This window comes from Elephantulus edwardii, unplaced genomic scaffold (assembly GCF_000299155.1).
Source record: "Elephantulus edwardii isolate Elephantulus edwardi_28Jun2011 unplaced genomic scaffold, EleEdw1.0 scaffold00214, whole genome shotgun sequence".
NCBI lineage: Eukaryota > Metazoa > Chordata > Mammalia > Macroscelidea > Macroscelididae > Elephantulus > Elephantulus edwardii.
In genome coordinates, this window is record NW_006399964.1 from 3,450,505 (window position 1) to 3,469,205 (window position 18,701).

Consider the following 18,701-nt stretch of genomic DNA (forward strand, 5'->3'; position numbering starts at 1 on the left):
CCTCAGCTCTGTGATCTGCCAAAGACTTTGTTAACATTTTTGGTTTCGCAGTTAAAGTAATCACAAGACTGTTTCCTCCTTCCCCTCTCCTAGGTTACAATGCACCATATCTCTCGGTGTATAGTGAAAATGCAGTGGATATCTTTGATGTGAACTCTATGGAATGGATACAAACGCTACCACTCAAGAAGGTAAATTAATATTAAAACACTGTTAAATGAACTAACACATGTCAGTAGAAGAATTAACATGACTTGCTATTTTTCAGTCATTCCAACTTTTCTGATGTAGGAAATGGGACTTAGTTAAGAGAAGAAAATATAAAGAGAAACAAAATAAAACTATTTTTATATTTCATTTCCTTTTTATCCATGACGGACAGTGTTTGGTGAAGCTCCCCGATTAAAACAAGGTTGGCAGCAGGAGTGGCATCCACTTCCGAAATAGCTTGCCTCTGGAAACCCTGTGAACTTGGAGAAACGAAGAAAGTTCATAGGGTTGCTATGAGTTGCCTATGACTTGACAGCATTTAACAACAACAACCTTTTATACTAGCTTTGTTATATAAATAAATGTTATTGTAACTAACAACTTGAATGTAGCCAACAACCTACAGTGTCAGTGTTGTTTTCCACTATGAATTTAAGGAACTCTGAGAGTGTGTGAGAGCTCTGATGGCCTAGCGGCAAGAAGCTGCATTGCAATCTTGAAGGCACATAGTTTGAGGCCACCAGCTGCTCTGCATGTATAAAATTGCAAAGGAAGCTCTGGTGGCTTAGTCTTAAGAAGTTGTACTGCCAGCCCTAAGGCATTCAGTTTGAATCCTTCAACTGCTCTGCAGAAGAAAGATTGGAAATCTCCTATCTGATTTACTGCCTCTGAAAACTCACTGGAGGGTCAGCTATGAGTCAATTCTGACTCTATGGTACATTACTACAATGAATTGTGAGTTTATTTAGTCTTAATTTTAACTGTTTTGCACATAATGGTATGTAATTTTTAATTTTATAAGAACACATTTCACAGGCTAGGTAAGTTTTTAAAATTCAAATCATAGTGGTGTGTTTGTCTCATGAGTTAAGAATAAAGTTTTTATTTATCAGTAATAAAACTCATTATTTCCTTTCATATTTCCATATGCTTTAATAGTGTGCAGGGAATTTTTCTAGGCATAGGACTACTATTTACCCCTACCCACACACCACCACCACCACCACCCCCATATAACACGTGTCATTAGTAAGAAATCAAGACATAAAGAAATCAAGGGGAAACAAAGTAGCCACAATCACACTTCAGAGAGGGACCCATTTTTAAACCATATAATTCTTCTAAGTACTGCCACATTACATAAAAACCTAAGATCCGTGCTTCTTGCTTGAAAATTTCATTACAGTTACAATATTCTGTTTTCTTTTTATCATGTAATTTTGGGAATGTACATATGACCTTAAACTGCTTCCTGGTGAACGCATGTTTTCACTTAGGGATTAGACCTTTACCAAAATCACTGCACTGATGTGGCTCACCTCCCACTCCATAGGGCTTCTCTCCACAGAGAAATCACATTCATATGAATTTTGTGCAGATTATTGCCCTTTTCTTTAAAATACAGTTTTATTTACATTTTTTTAATTCCCAAACAGTACATTGTTTGTTTTTTAACATGGCACCCATAGGACCCCACCACCCAAGCTCCCTGTCAACTTTACATGATAGTAATTTTCAAAGTACAGTTTACCTATAAGCAATATGGGATCCACTTATTGTGGATATTGTTTTAAATGCTAAAAGACATTGGTACTGAGAAGCAATGATGTCAGTCTAGGGACTAAGGTGTGCCTGATCCAGTCCATGGTCTTCATAATGCTTTCAAGTTGTGGTGATGGAGAAGAGTCTTGAATATACCATGGAATGCCAAGAAAACAAATAGGTCTTGGAGAGGATGAGACCAAGCTTCCCCTTGGAGGCTAGGATTTTGAAGCTCCATCTCACATGTTGTTGTTGTTGTTGTTGTTGTTATGTGCCATCGAGTCACTTGCGACTCATAGCGACCCTGTGTACAAAAGCCCTAAAGTCTGCTCTGTCCTGTGCCAATCGCACTGTCTCTGACACTCCCATCCCAATTACCCCAGTCACTGAATCAATCCACCTCATAGAGGGCCTTCCCCTCCTGCGCTATCCCTCCACCCTCCCAAGCATGATGTCCTTCTCCAAGGATCGGTGTCTCCTCACAATATACTTTGGGCTTATGGCCAGAAGACATTGTTCCTTGGAGAAAGACATCATGCTTGGAAGGGTGGAGGGACAGTGAAGGAAAGGAAGACCCCAGATGAGATGAATTGACAGAGCAACTGGGCTAGTGGAGGTAGGTGTGTAGGAATTAGTGAGACTGGCTTAGGACAGGGCAGGCTTCAGAACTACTGTACATAGGGTCACTATGGGTCACAGGCAACATGATGGCACGTAACAATGAATAACAATAATCTTTTTCACATACACTGTTGATCTGCTCAGTGAATTGCAAATCATAGTAAAAGGCGATCTTTTGCAGTTCTTGTGTATCTTTTATTGTGTTTAGTAAAATACCTTAAGCTTTAATAACACCATTGAACCCATACAAATGCCATTAGTGATGCTGGAACGACCCCAGAAGTAGACATCAGGAGGTCAGGACAAAATGTGATAAAGTGGGCTTAGTGATAGGCACTATAGATTGAAGTCTGCAGCTGCAGTGGCTCTGTGTTCAATGGTAAACGAATCCAGCATAAAGACCATTGTAAAATTAAAGGGATTTCATAAGCCATCTCTGCAACTATGTACAAAAACACTGCACTCTTAAGACGCTCTGGTGGCCTAGAGGCAAGAAGCTGCACTGAAATGCCAGAGGTATGCAGTTCGAATCCACCAGATGCTCTGCTGGAGGATGAGGGGCAATCTCCTGTACCACTCAGATCCAATTTGACAGTACACACACACACACACAAAATAATAAAATTTTAAAAACTAAAAAAACAAAACATTACACTCTTGAGTCATACTCGATGGCACCAAACAGCAGCAATATTGAAAAATGCATCTTTTATATGAGTGCATAATTAATACACAAAACAGTTTTTAGCCCTGGTGGCAGAGTAGGTTAAATGCTGAGCTGATGACCAATCAATCCACTCAGATCTGCTGTCCACACCACAGGAGAAAGATGGGCTGGTCTTTTCCACTTAAGCTTTACAGTTACACAAAACCCCATGGAAGGTTGCCAGGATTCAGAATCAGCTCAACAGTGGATGTAGCTTACGTTAACAGCAAGAACGTCCATAATTACTGTTATTGTTGTTGTTGTGTACCATCAAGCCAGAACAGACCCATTTCTGACCCTCCACCATGTTTTCATAGGCAGTTTGATAACACGGAAGGAGATTGCCCATCTTTCTCCTGCAGAGTGGCTGGAAGATTTGAACCATGTGCTTATGGGATTGCAGCACAGCTTCTTAATACTAGGTCATCTGAGCTTCCTGAGCTACAGAGGCAGTTAATGGTTATGTTTGAGGGAGTCAGAAGTTAAATGTGGATTTCAACTCTGTCAGGACTAGTGCCCCCAACTCCCATGCTGTTTAAGGGCTAACTGTGGTTGTACCAAGTGGCATGCCACTAGCAGTGTATTAGAGTACTTACAGACCCATGTCCTCATTATTGTTTCCTACAGTAGAGTTATGGGAGAAGAATGGGCAGTCTCCTCCTGTGCCATTAACTGCCTCTGAGAACCCGTTGGAGGATCAGCTATGGGTCGGTTCTGACTCGATGGTACACCACAACAACAACAAAGCATAATTAGACCAGTTGACACTCCAGCCACCAGTACATAAAAGTTCTTCCTGGCCCATATCCTCATAACACATTCCAATCTTAAGAATTTTTTTCTTTTTTTTATTAATTTTAATGAAAATTTACAGAGACTTTAGATTTACATTCATTCATTATTGCACTTTTCTCCCTTTCCCCCACCCCCGTAAACTCTTCTCTTTGAAAAGTAAAAGACAAATTCTTTCATTGTTATCCAATCCCTCCCCCCAGGTCCACTCCACTACGCAGCCTTCGTTCTGGACTCCTGTCATGACAATAATAACTAATCACATATCCCTTTTAAACCATTTTCTCCCTCATCTGTTTCAATACATTATTGAACCCATCTTTCTCAGTCTCCCCCAACCCCGAGGTCAGTCCTGTTTTACAACAGTGGTACCATGCAGTATTTGTCGTTTTGTGACTGAGATATTTCACTCAGCATCATGTTCTCCAGGGTCACCCATTCTGAATAATATTGCATGAGTTCCTTGTTTTTCAATGTATCATAGTATTTCATTGTGTGAATATACCACAGCTTCTCTATCCATTCATTTGTTGATGGGCACTTAGGTTTTTTCCAGCTCCTTGCTATTGTGAACAAAGCCGTGATAAACATGGGCGTGCATAAGATTTCCTTTTTAAAAAAATACTCCTGCTGAATTGACTCCAACTCAGGGCTCCTCTGTGCCTGGAATACAGCTGCACCCTAGAGTCTTTTTCCAGGCCGAAATCAGCAGGCCTGTCTTCTGAGAAGCCTCCTCGTAAACTGAACCTTTCAGTTAGTGAGTGGGCACATTCACCATTTCTACCCCCAGGGATTCCAACAGGTTTCATAGTTTCTGTAAACTGTTACCTCAGTGCAGTTACTTAGCATTGCCTCAGTTACCAGTGCTGTGTCATCATTCATATTTCTTTTTCAAAAAATTGCCTAATCCTGTTTTCCCCCTCTCATTTTTCTATTGGTTTATCCACCCTTGGCTTATCCTTTATCTGTTGTGAATATTAGTAACCAGTATAGTAAATCTTTTCCCCATTTGTAACCTCTCTATCCATTTGTATGGTATCTTTCACTGAGCTCAGTCAATCACTGGCTCCTAGCTGGCCCTCCGGCAGGTGTTGAGAAGCTGTAAGTTCCACCACAGGGGGAGATTGCCCATCCTTCTCCTGAGGAACAGCTTGGGGATTCGAACCACGAAGTTTGGGCTAACACCACTCCCTGTGGACTTCAACACCATTTCGGTGTAATTAAATATATCTGTCTTAACCTTTGACTTACAATTTTGTCTCTGGTTTAAGAAAATGTTTCTTGCTCAGTCATAAAATATTAGTAATCTTATGACAAATACAGTCCTTTGCCTATTTTATGTAAGTCTCATCGGTGTGAAATTGCTTATGTGTATGTGCTGTGTGAAGGATCCAATTTCATTTGCTTCCATGTAGATAAGTTGTTTGCTCCTTCACCATTTGTGAAGGCCCTTTTCCCCTAGCATCTACAGTTTCACTTCCCTAATAAAATTTGTGCTTGGTTTATGATAATAAGAATTCATAAAACACTAGTGCATCTAAATTCCAAAATCAATCTCCACAATAAAGGGGCCCTTTAAAGTAGTGAGAGAATATTTTCACCCTGAAACCCACAGCATCCCTTTTCAACAGGAAGTAGCTAAGAGAATATGCCATCCCCTTTTCCTTATGAATCAGGGTGAAGTCTCTCTCAGGGAGGAGTGATAGGGAATGGCAAAGGACACACTGACAAAGGAGATTAATCAGAACTGGCTTCGACAAGCACTGTGGCAATTGGACAATTAAAACAGACTTTCAAGGAATATTCAATCTGAATCCTTCTGATTATATGGAGATTTTTGAAAGTATTTCTTTGAGTTTATTATGTTTAATTTGTTTTATTTGTTTGTGTATAAAGGATGCTCATCTAGGTGATAACATAATTATGATAAAAACAAAAGGGGGGAAATATGGGAAGCCAATGCTAAATATTTGTAATAAACTGAATGCTATTTTAAAAAAAAAGAATTCATAAAACATTAAACTTGATAATATCTCAGTATTATTATTTGTTCAGTAATAGCTCTAAAAATTCATGTAAGGTGTAAATATGCTTATATTTAGTACTTTTTCTTGCCAAGGATATTCGTCTTTTAAAATGTTACCAGATTTTACCAGTTAGATAATTTGATACTTTTATAATAGAAATTAATGTTACTTTATTGTTGATGTTATTGTTGCATTTCCAGGAGGGCTGTATTTTTTAGCAATGGGTGAATAAAAGGTTTCAATATTATGTGCTTTATAAATAGAAGAACAACGTAATTGTTTTGTTTTTTAAAATTTTTACTGAAATATTTTTTGTTTTTACCATTTTAGGTTCGACCGTTAAACAGTGAAGGATCATTAAATCTTTTAGGATTGGAAACAATTAGATTGATATATTTCAAAAATAAGATGGCAGGTAAGAAAATATCCATGCTAATGGACAGTGTCAAAGGTAATATTTTCTCTAAGCCTACAATCTAAGATCACATCACTGATTATTAGATATAAACTCACAGGCACATTACCCCAAAGATGGTAATATTTGCCATACTCTTATTAAAATAAAGTGCTACATCAAAAAAAGAAACCATGAGGGTATGGCTCAATGGTAGAGCATTTGACTGCAAAAAAGAAACCTTTATAATCTGAATTAAATAAAGCATGCAGTCAAGGTACATCAGTAATAATTGCAGACTGGAATAAAGAAGATAATTGGAAAACACAGACTTGGTGACAGAAATGAGACTGGGTTGGATGATTGAATTTTGTACAGTTAATAACTTATTTGGAATTAATATTAATAATTCATTATTTGGGATTCATCAATTACCTTTTTAAAAAAACTTAATTGGACTTCACCAGCTTAACTACAAGGAATCAGATTGATTGATTACATCTGTTGAAAGAGTCCGTGGAGAAGCTCGAAACAAGAGTCAAAACCAGGCCACGGGCTGACTGAGGAATACACCATCAACTACTCATGTACATGTTCAAATTGCAATTGAAGAAAAGTAAAACAGTCCACACAAGAACCAGAATACAATTATCTCCCCTGGGCAGTCAGCCATGCAACTGCAAGGGCAGGGATGAGCTGGACGTCCCTGAGCCCAGTCCCCATGTCACTAGTACAGTCTGCTTCGAGTTTATTTATATTTAATAAAATTTACGTGACATACTGAGAAAGTGTTCACAAGGACCAAAGGGCAGCATTTGAACATAGCAGGACTCCCCAGGTCACTTCCTGTGGCTTTGTCGTGTGGAAGACGCAGATGCTGCATCAAGTGTGGCCGCAGATGGCCGATTTTCCTGTGACGGCGCAGCCAACGTTGTCGCCTGAGGGAGCTCTCCTGGCCGGGGCCGGATGCCAGTGAGGCCCTGCGACAAGGGCCGTGTAAATACCCCTATAGGGGCCCAGAGCCCTTGCCAAAGCCCCTCTTCTCACCCCTTCACTTGGTGCCCATGTGCGCCAGGTCACAACCCAGGAGTCAGCACACACAGTGGGACAACAGCCAGTGATGACACGCGGGTCTCAGGTTGTCCACTTTGAGAAAATAAAGCTCGTGAATGAAAAAAAAAATCATCTCAAGAATAGATTTGATGTATTGAACATTAATGATCAAAGACCAAATGACATTAAATGTCATCATGAGATAACATTAAGTGCATCATCCATGCAGGGAAAAGAGGTCATTACAAAGAAGACAGAGGATACAGAAAAGACCAAAATAGATGTCAGAAGAGACTCAGAAACTTGTACTAGGCCAAAAAACAAAGGAAAGAAATGTTGAAGTACTAGAGATTGACAGAAGATTTCAAAGGGCAGCTCAAGAAGACAGAGCACAGTATTATAACAGAATGTGCAAAGAACGAGAGTTAGAGAATAAAAAGGGAAGAACTCGCTTGACGTTTTTCAGACTGAAAGAATTGGAAAAACAACTTCAAACCTCAAGTTCCAACACTGAAAGATTCTACGGGCAAATCTTTTTTTTTTCTTAATTTTTATTTTATATTGGTTTGCTTGCAAAGTTTGTATATATTGTGTTTCACACTATTTTTCACTCACATTGTGTTTCATACAATCAATTCCATGCATAATGTTTTATAAAATTAATCACCTTTGGACTATGCCCATCATTACCCTGTCTTTTCAGGCCCTCATCAAATCCTTCCTGTTTCCTTTACCCCCTCGCTCCACCACTAAATTGTACAACTCTGTGATTTCACCCCTCCTATCCGCACCCCTCTGTTCCCATTCCTTCCCTCCTGGGATTTCTGGACATATTTTACTAGTTATCCTTCTATTTTTACAATAATGGCCTTACGGGTAAAATCTTGGATAATACAAGAACACTGAAAAAATAGAAGGAATACATACATAGTCACTATACCAAAAATAATTGGTCAGCGCTGAACTGTTCAGGAAGTAGCTTATGGTCAAGAAATGGAGAGGATGTGGCGAGATAGGAACTTTTATACATTGTTGGTGGGATTGTAAAATGGTACAACCACTCTGGAAGGCTGTTTGGCGCTTATTCAGAAAGCTGAACATAGAAATTCCATTTGACTCAGCTATTCCACTTGGAATATATATTCTACTTGGAATATACCCAGAGAAAATGAGAACTGAGGCACAAATAAAGATTTGTACACCAATATTCATAGCAGCATTATTCAGCATCATAAGAACATGGAAACAGCCCAGATGTCCAACCACAAGTATGGTACATTCACACAATGGGATACTATGCAGCACACAGGAGCAATGATTTTGTAAATTATTACCTAACTTAGGAGGGACTGGAGAGCATTAGGCTGAGTCAAGTAACTCAGTCCCCCAAGGACAAATCCTGTATAATAAAACCATTATTGTAGAATTAGTATGAGGATCCAAGGGGGGAGGGTGGAAACAAAGGGGGGAGGATGTGCATGGGAGGCAGGGGTGACGGGAGGATTAATCATGAGGTCACACAGTTTGGTTGGGAGGGGTTGAGGAAAATGGGAGTGATCTGGTGTGAAAATGTATTTGAATTTTGTAAATAAACTGGTATAAAAGATAAAATAGAATATATATGAATGATTGTATGAAACACTGTAAATGAAAGATTACATAAAACACAATATAAATGAAGGAAACATACTATAAAGGTATTATATGAAAATCAATAAAAACATTTTTTAAAGAAAAGAACCAATGCTTTTGAAGGTTCAGGCTGCACTGAAGGCATTATCACAAAGTAAGCCCCCAGGAATTGATGAAACCAGTTGACATGTTTCAACAAACAGATGCAGCCTAGAATGTGCTCACCAGACTGTGTCGGCAAATTTGTAATACAGCTACTGGACCCTGGACCTACTGAATGAAGAGAATGTATTTCTCCCCATTCCAAAATAAAGTGATCTTACAGAATGTGGAAATTATTGAGCAATAACATTAATCTCACATGCAAGTAAATTCTGCTGAAGATTATTCAGACTCCTTCATCAACAGGGAACTGCTGAATTCAGAAGAGGCCGTGGAATGACACTGCTGATGTCTGATGGATCTTTGCTGAAAGCAGAGAGTAGCAAAAAGATGTTTGTGTTTTCTTAACTATGCAAAGGAATTTGTGTGAATCATAACAAAGTATGACTAAGATTGTGAAAAATGAGAATCCCAGAGCACTCAAATTAAATGCTCACGTGAAATCTATTCATAAACCAAAAAGCAGTTAACAGAACAAGGGCATACAGCCTGATTTAAAATCAGGAAAGATATGCATCAGGGTTGTAGCCTTACTTCATATCTATTTAGTATGTACACTGAGCAGATAATTCAAAATGGACTATATGAAGAAGACTATAGAACCAGAAAAATAGGAATCAAAAAGAACAGAAGTGACAATATTAATTTCTGATAAGGTATACTTCAAGAAAAACTAGCATAAGGGACAAGAAAGGCCATTATATGTTGATGAAAAGGTCAGTTGTTTAAGAAAACATAACTAACTAGTATCATCATTGTCCTCAATGACAGGGCCCAAGATAAACCCTAAAATATTTGAGTATAGAAATAGACAACTCCACAATAATGTTGTTGTTGTTGTTTACCATTGGATTGGAAGGGACTCATAGCTGACCTTCCAGAGGATTTTTCAGAGGCTGTAAATTGTACAGGAGGAGATTGCCCATCTTTCTCAACTGGAGCAGTTGGTAGATTCAAACAGCTTTCCTTTGGGTTCACAGTGTATCTTCTTACCACTAAGATACTAGCTGTGTTGTTAATTGCCATCGAATTGAGCACGACTCATAGCAACCCTATGAACAAAAGACCTGAAGCCTTTCTGTAACTATCATCATTTATCAAAATTCATAGATATTAGAGCTCCCTAAAATAATACTAGCAGACTTTAGTATTAGTGCAACCATATTAGAAGTTTTAATATAGCACCTCCAGTGAAAGTCTTGCATTCCAAATAGATTGCATCTCAATGTCAAGGAAACAAAAATTCTTATCACTGAACCAATAGGCAACATTATAATAAATGGAGAAAAGATTGAAACCATCAACAACTTCATCTTATTTGGATCCACAGTCAGCACCCTTGGTATCAGCAGTCAGGAATTCGGGAGACATATTGCACTGGGAAAGTCAAGGACCCGAACTTCTCCAAATATTGAAGAGTAATGATGTCAGTTTGAGGACTAAGGTGTGTCTGGTTTAGGCATGGTCTTTCCTATCACTTGCTATGCATCTGAGAGCTGGGCAGTGAATAAAGATGGCAGAAGAATGGATGCCTTTGAGCTGTGGGTTTGGAGGAGAGCATCAAACATCACCTGGACTGCCACAAAAACATATGTCTTGGAGAAATTGCAGCCAGATTGGAGGCAAAGATGATAAAGCTCCACTTTACATACCTTGGAAATATTGCTAGGAGGGGCTATTCCTTGGAGAGGGACATGATGCTTGGAAAAGCAGAGGGTCAGTGAAGGAGAGGAAGACAACTAGGCATACTAACAGTGACTGCTACAGTGGGCTGTAGTGTGTCAAGAAGTGTGAGGATGGCACAGAGTAGGACAATTCAGATATGTTGTTCATAGGGTCGCTGTGGGTCATATTTAACTTGATGGCACCTAATAACAACCACAGTGAAGGACAGAACAACGGGGGGGGGGGGGGAGGCACAGTAAAAGTAAATAATACAGCTTAATCTCATCAATATGTATCGAAAACTCTACCTCGCAAGAGCACAATATGCATTCTTCTCCACTATACGTAGATAATAGTCACAAAGTAAACCTCAATAAATTTAAAAACATCAAAGCATTACAAAGCCTCTTCTAAAAAATCTGGATAAATTATGTATACTCCACTGAAACAGATGAGGGAGAGAACAGTTTAAAAGCAATATATGATATGGTATTATGGTTATCACAGGAATCCAGAATTAAGGTTGCATAGTGGAGTGCATTCGGGGTGGGAGGATTGTATACCAATGAAGGAGTTTATCTTTTGCTTTTCTAAGAGAGGAGCGAACTTGGGAGTTGTGGGGGGGGTAGAGAGAAAAGTGAAACAATGAATGAAAATCCACAATCTGTAAATGTTCATTAAAATGAAGAAAATAAAATTTTTAAAAAAACAGAGCCTCTTCTAAAATGACAATGCAATAAATTTAAAAATCATTGCAGAAAGATAGGGGAGAGCAGGATCAAGTACATGGACCACCATGATCAAACTCTATTGGGCAATAGAAGAAGTAAGATAGTGAAACTATAAAATGTATTGAAACAAATGCAAATGAAAATACAACATAACCTCAATTGTTGAGATACAGTCAAAGCACTGTTCAGAGGCCAATTTATAGCAATAAATGCATGCATACAAAATCAACACCTTAACTTAGCATGTCTGATAATTAGGAAAAAAGGGAATAAGGAAAGCCAATAGACTTAAAAAGAAGATTAAATAATAAAGATAAGAGCAGAAAAATAAAAAAAAACAAAAAACAACAGAAAATCAACAAAAAGAATCAACAAGCAGAATTGGTTCTTTGAAAGATTAATAAATTTGAGAAGCCATTGACAAATCTAATAAAAGATAAAATTCTAATAAGAAGAATAAGAAATAAAATGTGTTATGTCACCACCAAACCAGGAGAACTAAAAAGGATAATGGAATACTAACGTCTCAAAATTCTAACCAATAGAAATCATCATACCAAGAAAAATCATGCATCATGTGGGATCTATACTAGATAGACAAGGATATTTCAACATAAGCAATCCTATAATTCCTCACATAAGTAAAACAAAGGAAAAGGAAAACATGGTCATCTCAACTGATGTAGAGAAGACATTTGACAAAATTCAACACTTGCCTGATAAAAACATTAAAAAGTAGGAATAGAAGATAAATCCTTCAGACAGTTGGCAGTATATATTAAAAGCCCAACATTATTCCAATATTATTTTTAATAGATATTTAGTTGTTTTTGGTCAACCGTTCTTCTAAGTAGTAAAGCACTGGTCTGTCCATTTGCTATACAGAGGTAACTCATGGTTGCTGTGATGCTAAACACTGCGACACTGACGTGTCAAATGTGATAATAGTTACCCATGGTAGACAGTGTTTGGTAGAGCTCCTAGATTAAAACAAGCTTGGAAGCAGGAGTGGCATCCACTTCCGAAATAGCTTGCCTCTGAAAACCCTATGAACTTGGAGAGACAATGAAAGTTACACACGTGTTCAGATCTTTCATTCATAGGGTCGCTATGAGTCATCTACAACTCGACAGCCACTTAACAACAACAAATTAGCATTGGAGAAAGAACCATCAAAAACCTACAATATGAAGATAACATAACTTTGCAGGATGAAGAAGACTTGAAGCACTTACTAAAGAAAATAAAAAAACTATACCCTTCAATATGGAGTACATCTCAATATCAAGAAAGCAAAAATTCTCATTACTGGACCAATAGGCAACATCATGATGAATGGAGAAAAGACTAAAGTTACCAATTATTTCATTTTACTTGGATCCACAAGCAGTACCCACAGTAGTGGTGGTGTTAAGTGTCATCAAGTTGACTATAACTCATAGCAACTCTATGAACAATAGCTCTGAACCAATCTTAACTGTCTCTAACACATTTGCCCCCATTGCCACAGTCACCTTCAATCCATCTTAGCCAAGGTCTTTCTTGCACTGACCCTCCACCTTTCCAATCATGATGTCCCTCTCCAAGGACTGGTCCCTCCTAGCAATATGCCTAAAGAATGTCACATGGAGCATCACAATCCTTGCCTCCAAGGAGCACCCTGATTTACTCTCTCCGGAACAGACCTTTGTGTTCTCTTGGCAGTCCATGGTATGTATGTTCAATACTCTCTTCCAGCACCACAACTCAAAGGCATTGATTCTTCTTCTGTCATCCTTAGTCATTGTCCAGCTATCTGGTGCATAGCAAGTAATTGGAAGACTCTTGCTTGGATCAGGCACACTTTAGTCTCTAAACTGACATTATTGCTCTTCACTACTCTGGAGAAATCCCTGACAGCTGACTTTTCCCAAAGCAATTCATCTTCCTGACTGCTGGTGCCAAGAATGTTGATTATGCAAGAAGGAATTAACGATCTCAGTCTCTTCTCCATCGATCATGATGTTGCCAGTTGGCCTAGTGGAGAGCATCTTTGTTTTCTTAATGTTGAGCTTCGATCCATATTGAAGACTATAATCCCTTCTGCAGCCAATGCTTCAAGTCCTAGCAGTCAGAAAATCAGAAGATATGTCCCATTGGAAAATTTTCCTGTCACAGACTTCTCCAAAGTACAAAAAAAGCAGACATGTCAGTTTAAAGACTGAGGTGAGCCTAATCTAAACCATGGGATTTTCAGTTGCTTTGTATGCATCTGAAAGCTAAGCAGTAAATAAAGACGACAGAAAAATTGATGCCTTTGATTGCGGTGTTGAAAAAGAGTGTTTTATGTACCATGTGCTATCAAGAGAGCTGTCTTGAAAGTAGTACAAACAGGACTCTTACGTTGAGGAACTGATGCAGTAAGTGCAGCAATGGGCTTGAGCATGTTAAAAGATCATGGGATAGCACAAGATAGGGTGACATTTCAAAATGTTCATAGGGTCTCTGTGAGTTATAGTCATGTCGATTACATTAATAACAACGGCCGTCTATGGCAGAAGTTAGTTGCCATACACTTGGCTGCAGCACATAGTGACCCTGTTAACAACCTTGCCTTAGCCTGTGCTGTCCCGACCACCTCTGATGTGCTCAAGCCCAGTGTACCATTCCATCTTGTTCAGGGTCTTCTCTCCCTCCACCTTCCCCAACTTGATGTCTTTTTCAAGGAGTGGTCCCTTGTGGCAGCATGTCCAAAGAATGTGAGATGCAGTTTCACCATTCTTAGCCTCTAAGGAGCATCCTGGTTGCTCTGTCCTCAAGACAGACTTTGTTCTTTTGGCAGCCCATGGGATATCCATACTCTCCTTCACTATATATTCAAAGACATCTATTCATCTTCTGTCATCTTTATTCTTTGTCCAACTTTCAGATGTAACCTAATGGGTAAAAAGTTGCATTACTTACACAAAGACAGAGGGTTCGAACTCACTAGCTGCTCCACAGTAGAAGGATGGGCCATCTCCTCCAGTGAAGTTTACAGCCTTAGAGAACCCACTGGAGGGTCAGCTATCAGTTGGTTATGACTTGATAGCAATGAGTGAGTAAGGAAGTAATTGAAAATACCATGACTTGTGTCAAGCATGTATTTGTCTGAGAAAGCCATTAAATTGGAATCGCATACTTCCTTCACAGAAGCCACCAGCACTGGTTGTTCAGGTTCCCTGTGAACTTGCCCATCCAGCCAGTCACCGTTCAGTTGACTACTGAACCCCGTGCCCCAGCTCCTTTTCCAGAGTGTGTGTCCAGAGGACACAACTGTCATTCTTTTCTGCAAAAGCATGCTGGTGCCTACCGGATCCTAGAGGATGTGAAAGGTGGACGTGAGGACAACAGTCATGTTGCAACTCTGCACATTCACCAGGGACCGAAAAAGCCCAAGCCGCCCCTTCTTCCACTTCCTCCAACCCCCATGGCCTGCCAGGGTCTGCACCTGACTAGCCCAGGGTGCTCACAGAGGATCCCCTCAGCCTTCACCTCAGAGATCACCAACCTCATGCTTGGTTGATTCCAACTAGGGAAGAGGCATAAACAAAAAAGGCCAGGGCCACCCTGCATCCTCCTAGTCCCACCAGACAGCCTCAGACATAGCTCTATCTGGTAGACTGTGTGGGGAGCTAGACTACTCAAACCTTCAAAATTCAAATTGTTAAGTACATCAGAAAACTTCTTCGAAAGACTGAAAAGAGAACTTAAAAACTGAGGAAAAATATTGGCCATGACATACCTGGCAAAGGGAAAATTTCTAAAATCTTCCGGAAACTCCCAACACCTCAACAAAAAAAAGACAATCTAGTTACAAAATGGACAGAGGGCATGAAAAGATGCTTCACCAAAGAAGACATTCAGATAGTCAACAAACATAAAGAAATGTTCAATACCATTGGCCATTAAGGAGACGCATATCAAAACATCAATAAACTATCATCTCACCCCAGCAACAATAGCAAAGTCTAATAAGACAGCAAGCAACAAATGCTGCTGAAGATGACAGAGTTTCAAACTTTGATACAATGCTGATGGGAATGTTAAAATGGTGCAACCACTATGGAAAGCAGTTTGGCCCTTAGAAAGTTGGAAATAGACAAACCATTTGATTCAGCTATCACAGTGCTAGACACATACATACCCTAAAGAAATAAGAGCTGTGACACAGAAACAGGTATTTGCACAGTCTTGTTCCTTGCTGCGTTATTTACAATAGCAAAACGATGGAAACAATGCAAATGTCCAGCCACTCATCAGTGGAGTTATTTTGGGGTTTTGTTTTTAATTTTTTTTCCTGAATGGTTAAAGACACCATGGTACATTCAAACAACGGAGTACTATGCAACACTAAAAAACAAGAAGGAATTTCAAAAGACTGCAAAAGGTGGTCGCATCTAGTGGACATTATAGTGACTGAAAAAAAATCCGTCACAAAAGGACAAAATATATAACACCACTATTATAAAAAGCTCAGTACAAGTCTACATACTAGTAGAATATTCTTGGATGGTTTCCAGGAGTGGCAAGAAATGGAGAGGTGATTAAAAATTAGTATATAGAGAATAGACAAATACTAGGCTAGGAAGTTGGAATGGCAGTATAAAATAAGAGGTGATGAGTATAACACTAAAAAAGAGAAGGCACAGCAAAGTATAGAAGGATTAATGAAAATCAGAATTACAGAGGGAAGAAGTGGGAAAATGTGTATACCATGAGCATTGAAATGAATTGTTATCAGCAAAATATATATAAATAGTTGGATGAAAAGTTAATTTGCTTTGAAAACATTCACTCATCACAATAAAAAAATAAATTTGTAAAAAAAAAAATCCCCAGTAGGACTTCTATCCCCCTTGAGCCATGGATGTAGAGAAGCTTGTGTAGGAAAGATGGTTGGAGAAGAAGTCAGAGTGACAGGACGCCAAGAAAAATACATATTTCTTTGAGTAAAATTGTACCATTTTATGCTTAAATAAAAAGATAAAAATAACTGTGTTTCATTTCAGTAATCATCTGTTTCAATTAATTGGTAATTCTTTTTTAAAATATATTTTTATTGATGTCCATATAATACTTCTACAGTGTGTCTCACTCATGTACATTGTGTTTTATACACTCTCATTTACATTGGGTTTCATACAATTATTCATATATATTCTATTTTACATTATTTTCTTGTACTAGTTTATTTACAAAATTCAAATACTTTTTTTTACTAATTGGTAATTTTTTATTGTGTACCATGATTAGCACCACAACTTTTAAAAATCAGAACTGTATTCATATTTACCATTAATGTTTGTACCATTAGGAGATTAATGAGCAGAAAGTATTTTAAAAGCTTTTAAAACTGTGTTCTGTTCTCGTCAACAGAAGGAGATGAACTTGTGGTCCCTGAAACCTCAGATAGCAGTCGGAAACAAATGGTTAGAAATATTAATAATAAGCGGCGTTATTCTTTCCGAGTCCCAGAAGAGGAAAGGATGCAGCAGAGAAGGTACGTATTTAATTTGCATTTATTATAAATACATGCTTTGAGCCACTGGTGGGCTATTTGGTGATAGTACTCTGATTTACAAGGAAACTTTGATCTCTTGGGAAAACTCTTTCCTAAAGGATGCTGAAAACTGCAATAATTACACAACTCAGTGTACTGTTAATTTTCTCCAAGTCATATTATGAATTATAAGGAGTACTGTATTCTAAGTCATTTCTGTATGTATATGAAATAGTTATACATTTTGGGGTATGTGTTTTTCTATGATGTAAACATATCATTGTGTATGGTAACACAGCAGTCTAAAGGGCAGGAAACAGGACAGAGGGGCACATGGCCATTAATGTCTTTCTGAAAGTGCCAGAGGGAGTAAGAATAGCACAGCCCCTCACTGCCCCAGAGTACAAAGCAGATAAAGAGCCCGAAGCCCAGCCCCATGGAGTCTCTGGAGCCACAGCAGCCGCAAGAGGTTTACATATTAATTGCTGACTCACAGGATTGCAGTTACAGTACCAAGTATGGGGTTCATTAGGGAAGGAAGTTGGAGAGTGGAGGAGGCAGAGAATACCAATTAAAATCCAAGATTTAGCCCACCAGTCTCAAGGCACAATTCCTCAATTATTCCAGGCTCCAGTTCAGCCGTCTAATCCTAATCATCCAGCAGTTTGCCTCAGAAGAGTTGTAAGTCAGCTTCTCTTTCAGGCATCAGCAAGAACAGCAAAATCCTTTAACTGTGGCCAGCACAGATGCAAGAAGCTTCAGGTCACACCTTGTGACAATCTGTCTCCCACCATCACCAGGGTCTAACTCATCAGGATATTGTTCCAGTCTCCCTCAAGTCTTACCACCTGTAGTCTTTATGGCATCAAGCCTTGCTTTTCAGTGTGGGAAACACCTTTCTCTTATCCTAATCCCACAGCTGTTGATGATTTGCAAGACCTTTAACCTGCAGTTAAAGTCACTGGAGATCAGAGAGGGTTAATTGTCATGGCTAAAAAAAGCCCCCTTTTAGGCTAATACCACACCTTCATATGTTTAAGATGTTTAAGTTAACTTCTCATGAGCAAGTATGTTGTATATAAAGTTCTGTTGAGTGAACTGTCACTCATAGAGATCCTATGAACAACAGCTCTAAACCCTGCCCTGTCCTGTACCATCCTCACCATCTCTGACACACTCAAGCCCACCGTTACAGTCCTGTGTCAGTACATCTCCTTGAAGATCTTCCCCTCCTTCACTGACCTTCTACCTTTGTAAACATGATGTACTTTTCCAAAGATTTGGCCCCTCCTAACATGTCCAGGTATGCCTGATCCAGGCTATGATCTCAGTTGCTTGCTGTGCATCAGAGAAGGGCAATGACTAAGAGTCACAGAAGACAAATCAATGGCTTTGAGTTGTGGTGCTGGAGAAGAATTTTGAACATACCATGGACTGCCAAGAGAACAGGTTTGTCTTGGAGCTGCTCATTGGAGGCAAGCAAGGATTTTGAAGCTCCACCTCACATGCTTCGGCCATGTTGCCAGTAAGGACTAGTTCTTGGGGAAGGACATCATGCTCGGAAGGGTGGAGGGACAGTGCAGGAGAGGAAGACTCTGGGTGAGATGGATTGACATAGTAACTAGGGTAATGTGGGAAGTGGTCC

At 39.1% G+C, this 18,701-nt stretch overlaps 1 protein-coding gene across 4 annotated transcripts in view; it reads left to right on the forward strand.

The window, feature by feature from the left end:
• CDC42BPA (CDC42 binding protein kinase alpha (DMPK-like)) overlaps nt 1-18,701 on the forward strand; it is a 418,998-nt gene that overhangs the window by 381,853 nt on the left and 18,444 nt on the right. For all 4 annotated transcript variants that reach the window (XM_006897745.1, XM_006897747.1, XM_006897744.1 and 1 more), the window contains 3 exons: nt 94-191; nt 6,229-6,313; nt 16,933-17,056. In XM_006897745.1, the coding sequence (XP_006897807.1) occupies nt 94-191; nt 6,229-6,313; nt 16,933-17,056 (307 nt within the window). The remainder of the gene's footprint in view (nt 1-93; nt 192-6,228; nt 6,314-16,932; nt 17,057-18,701) is intronic.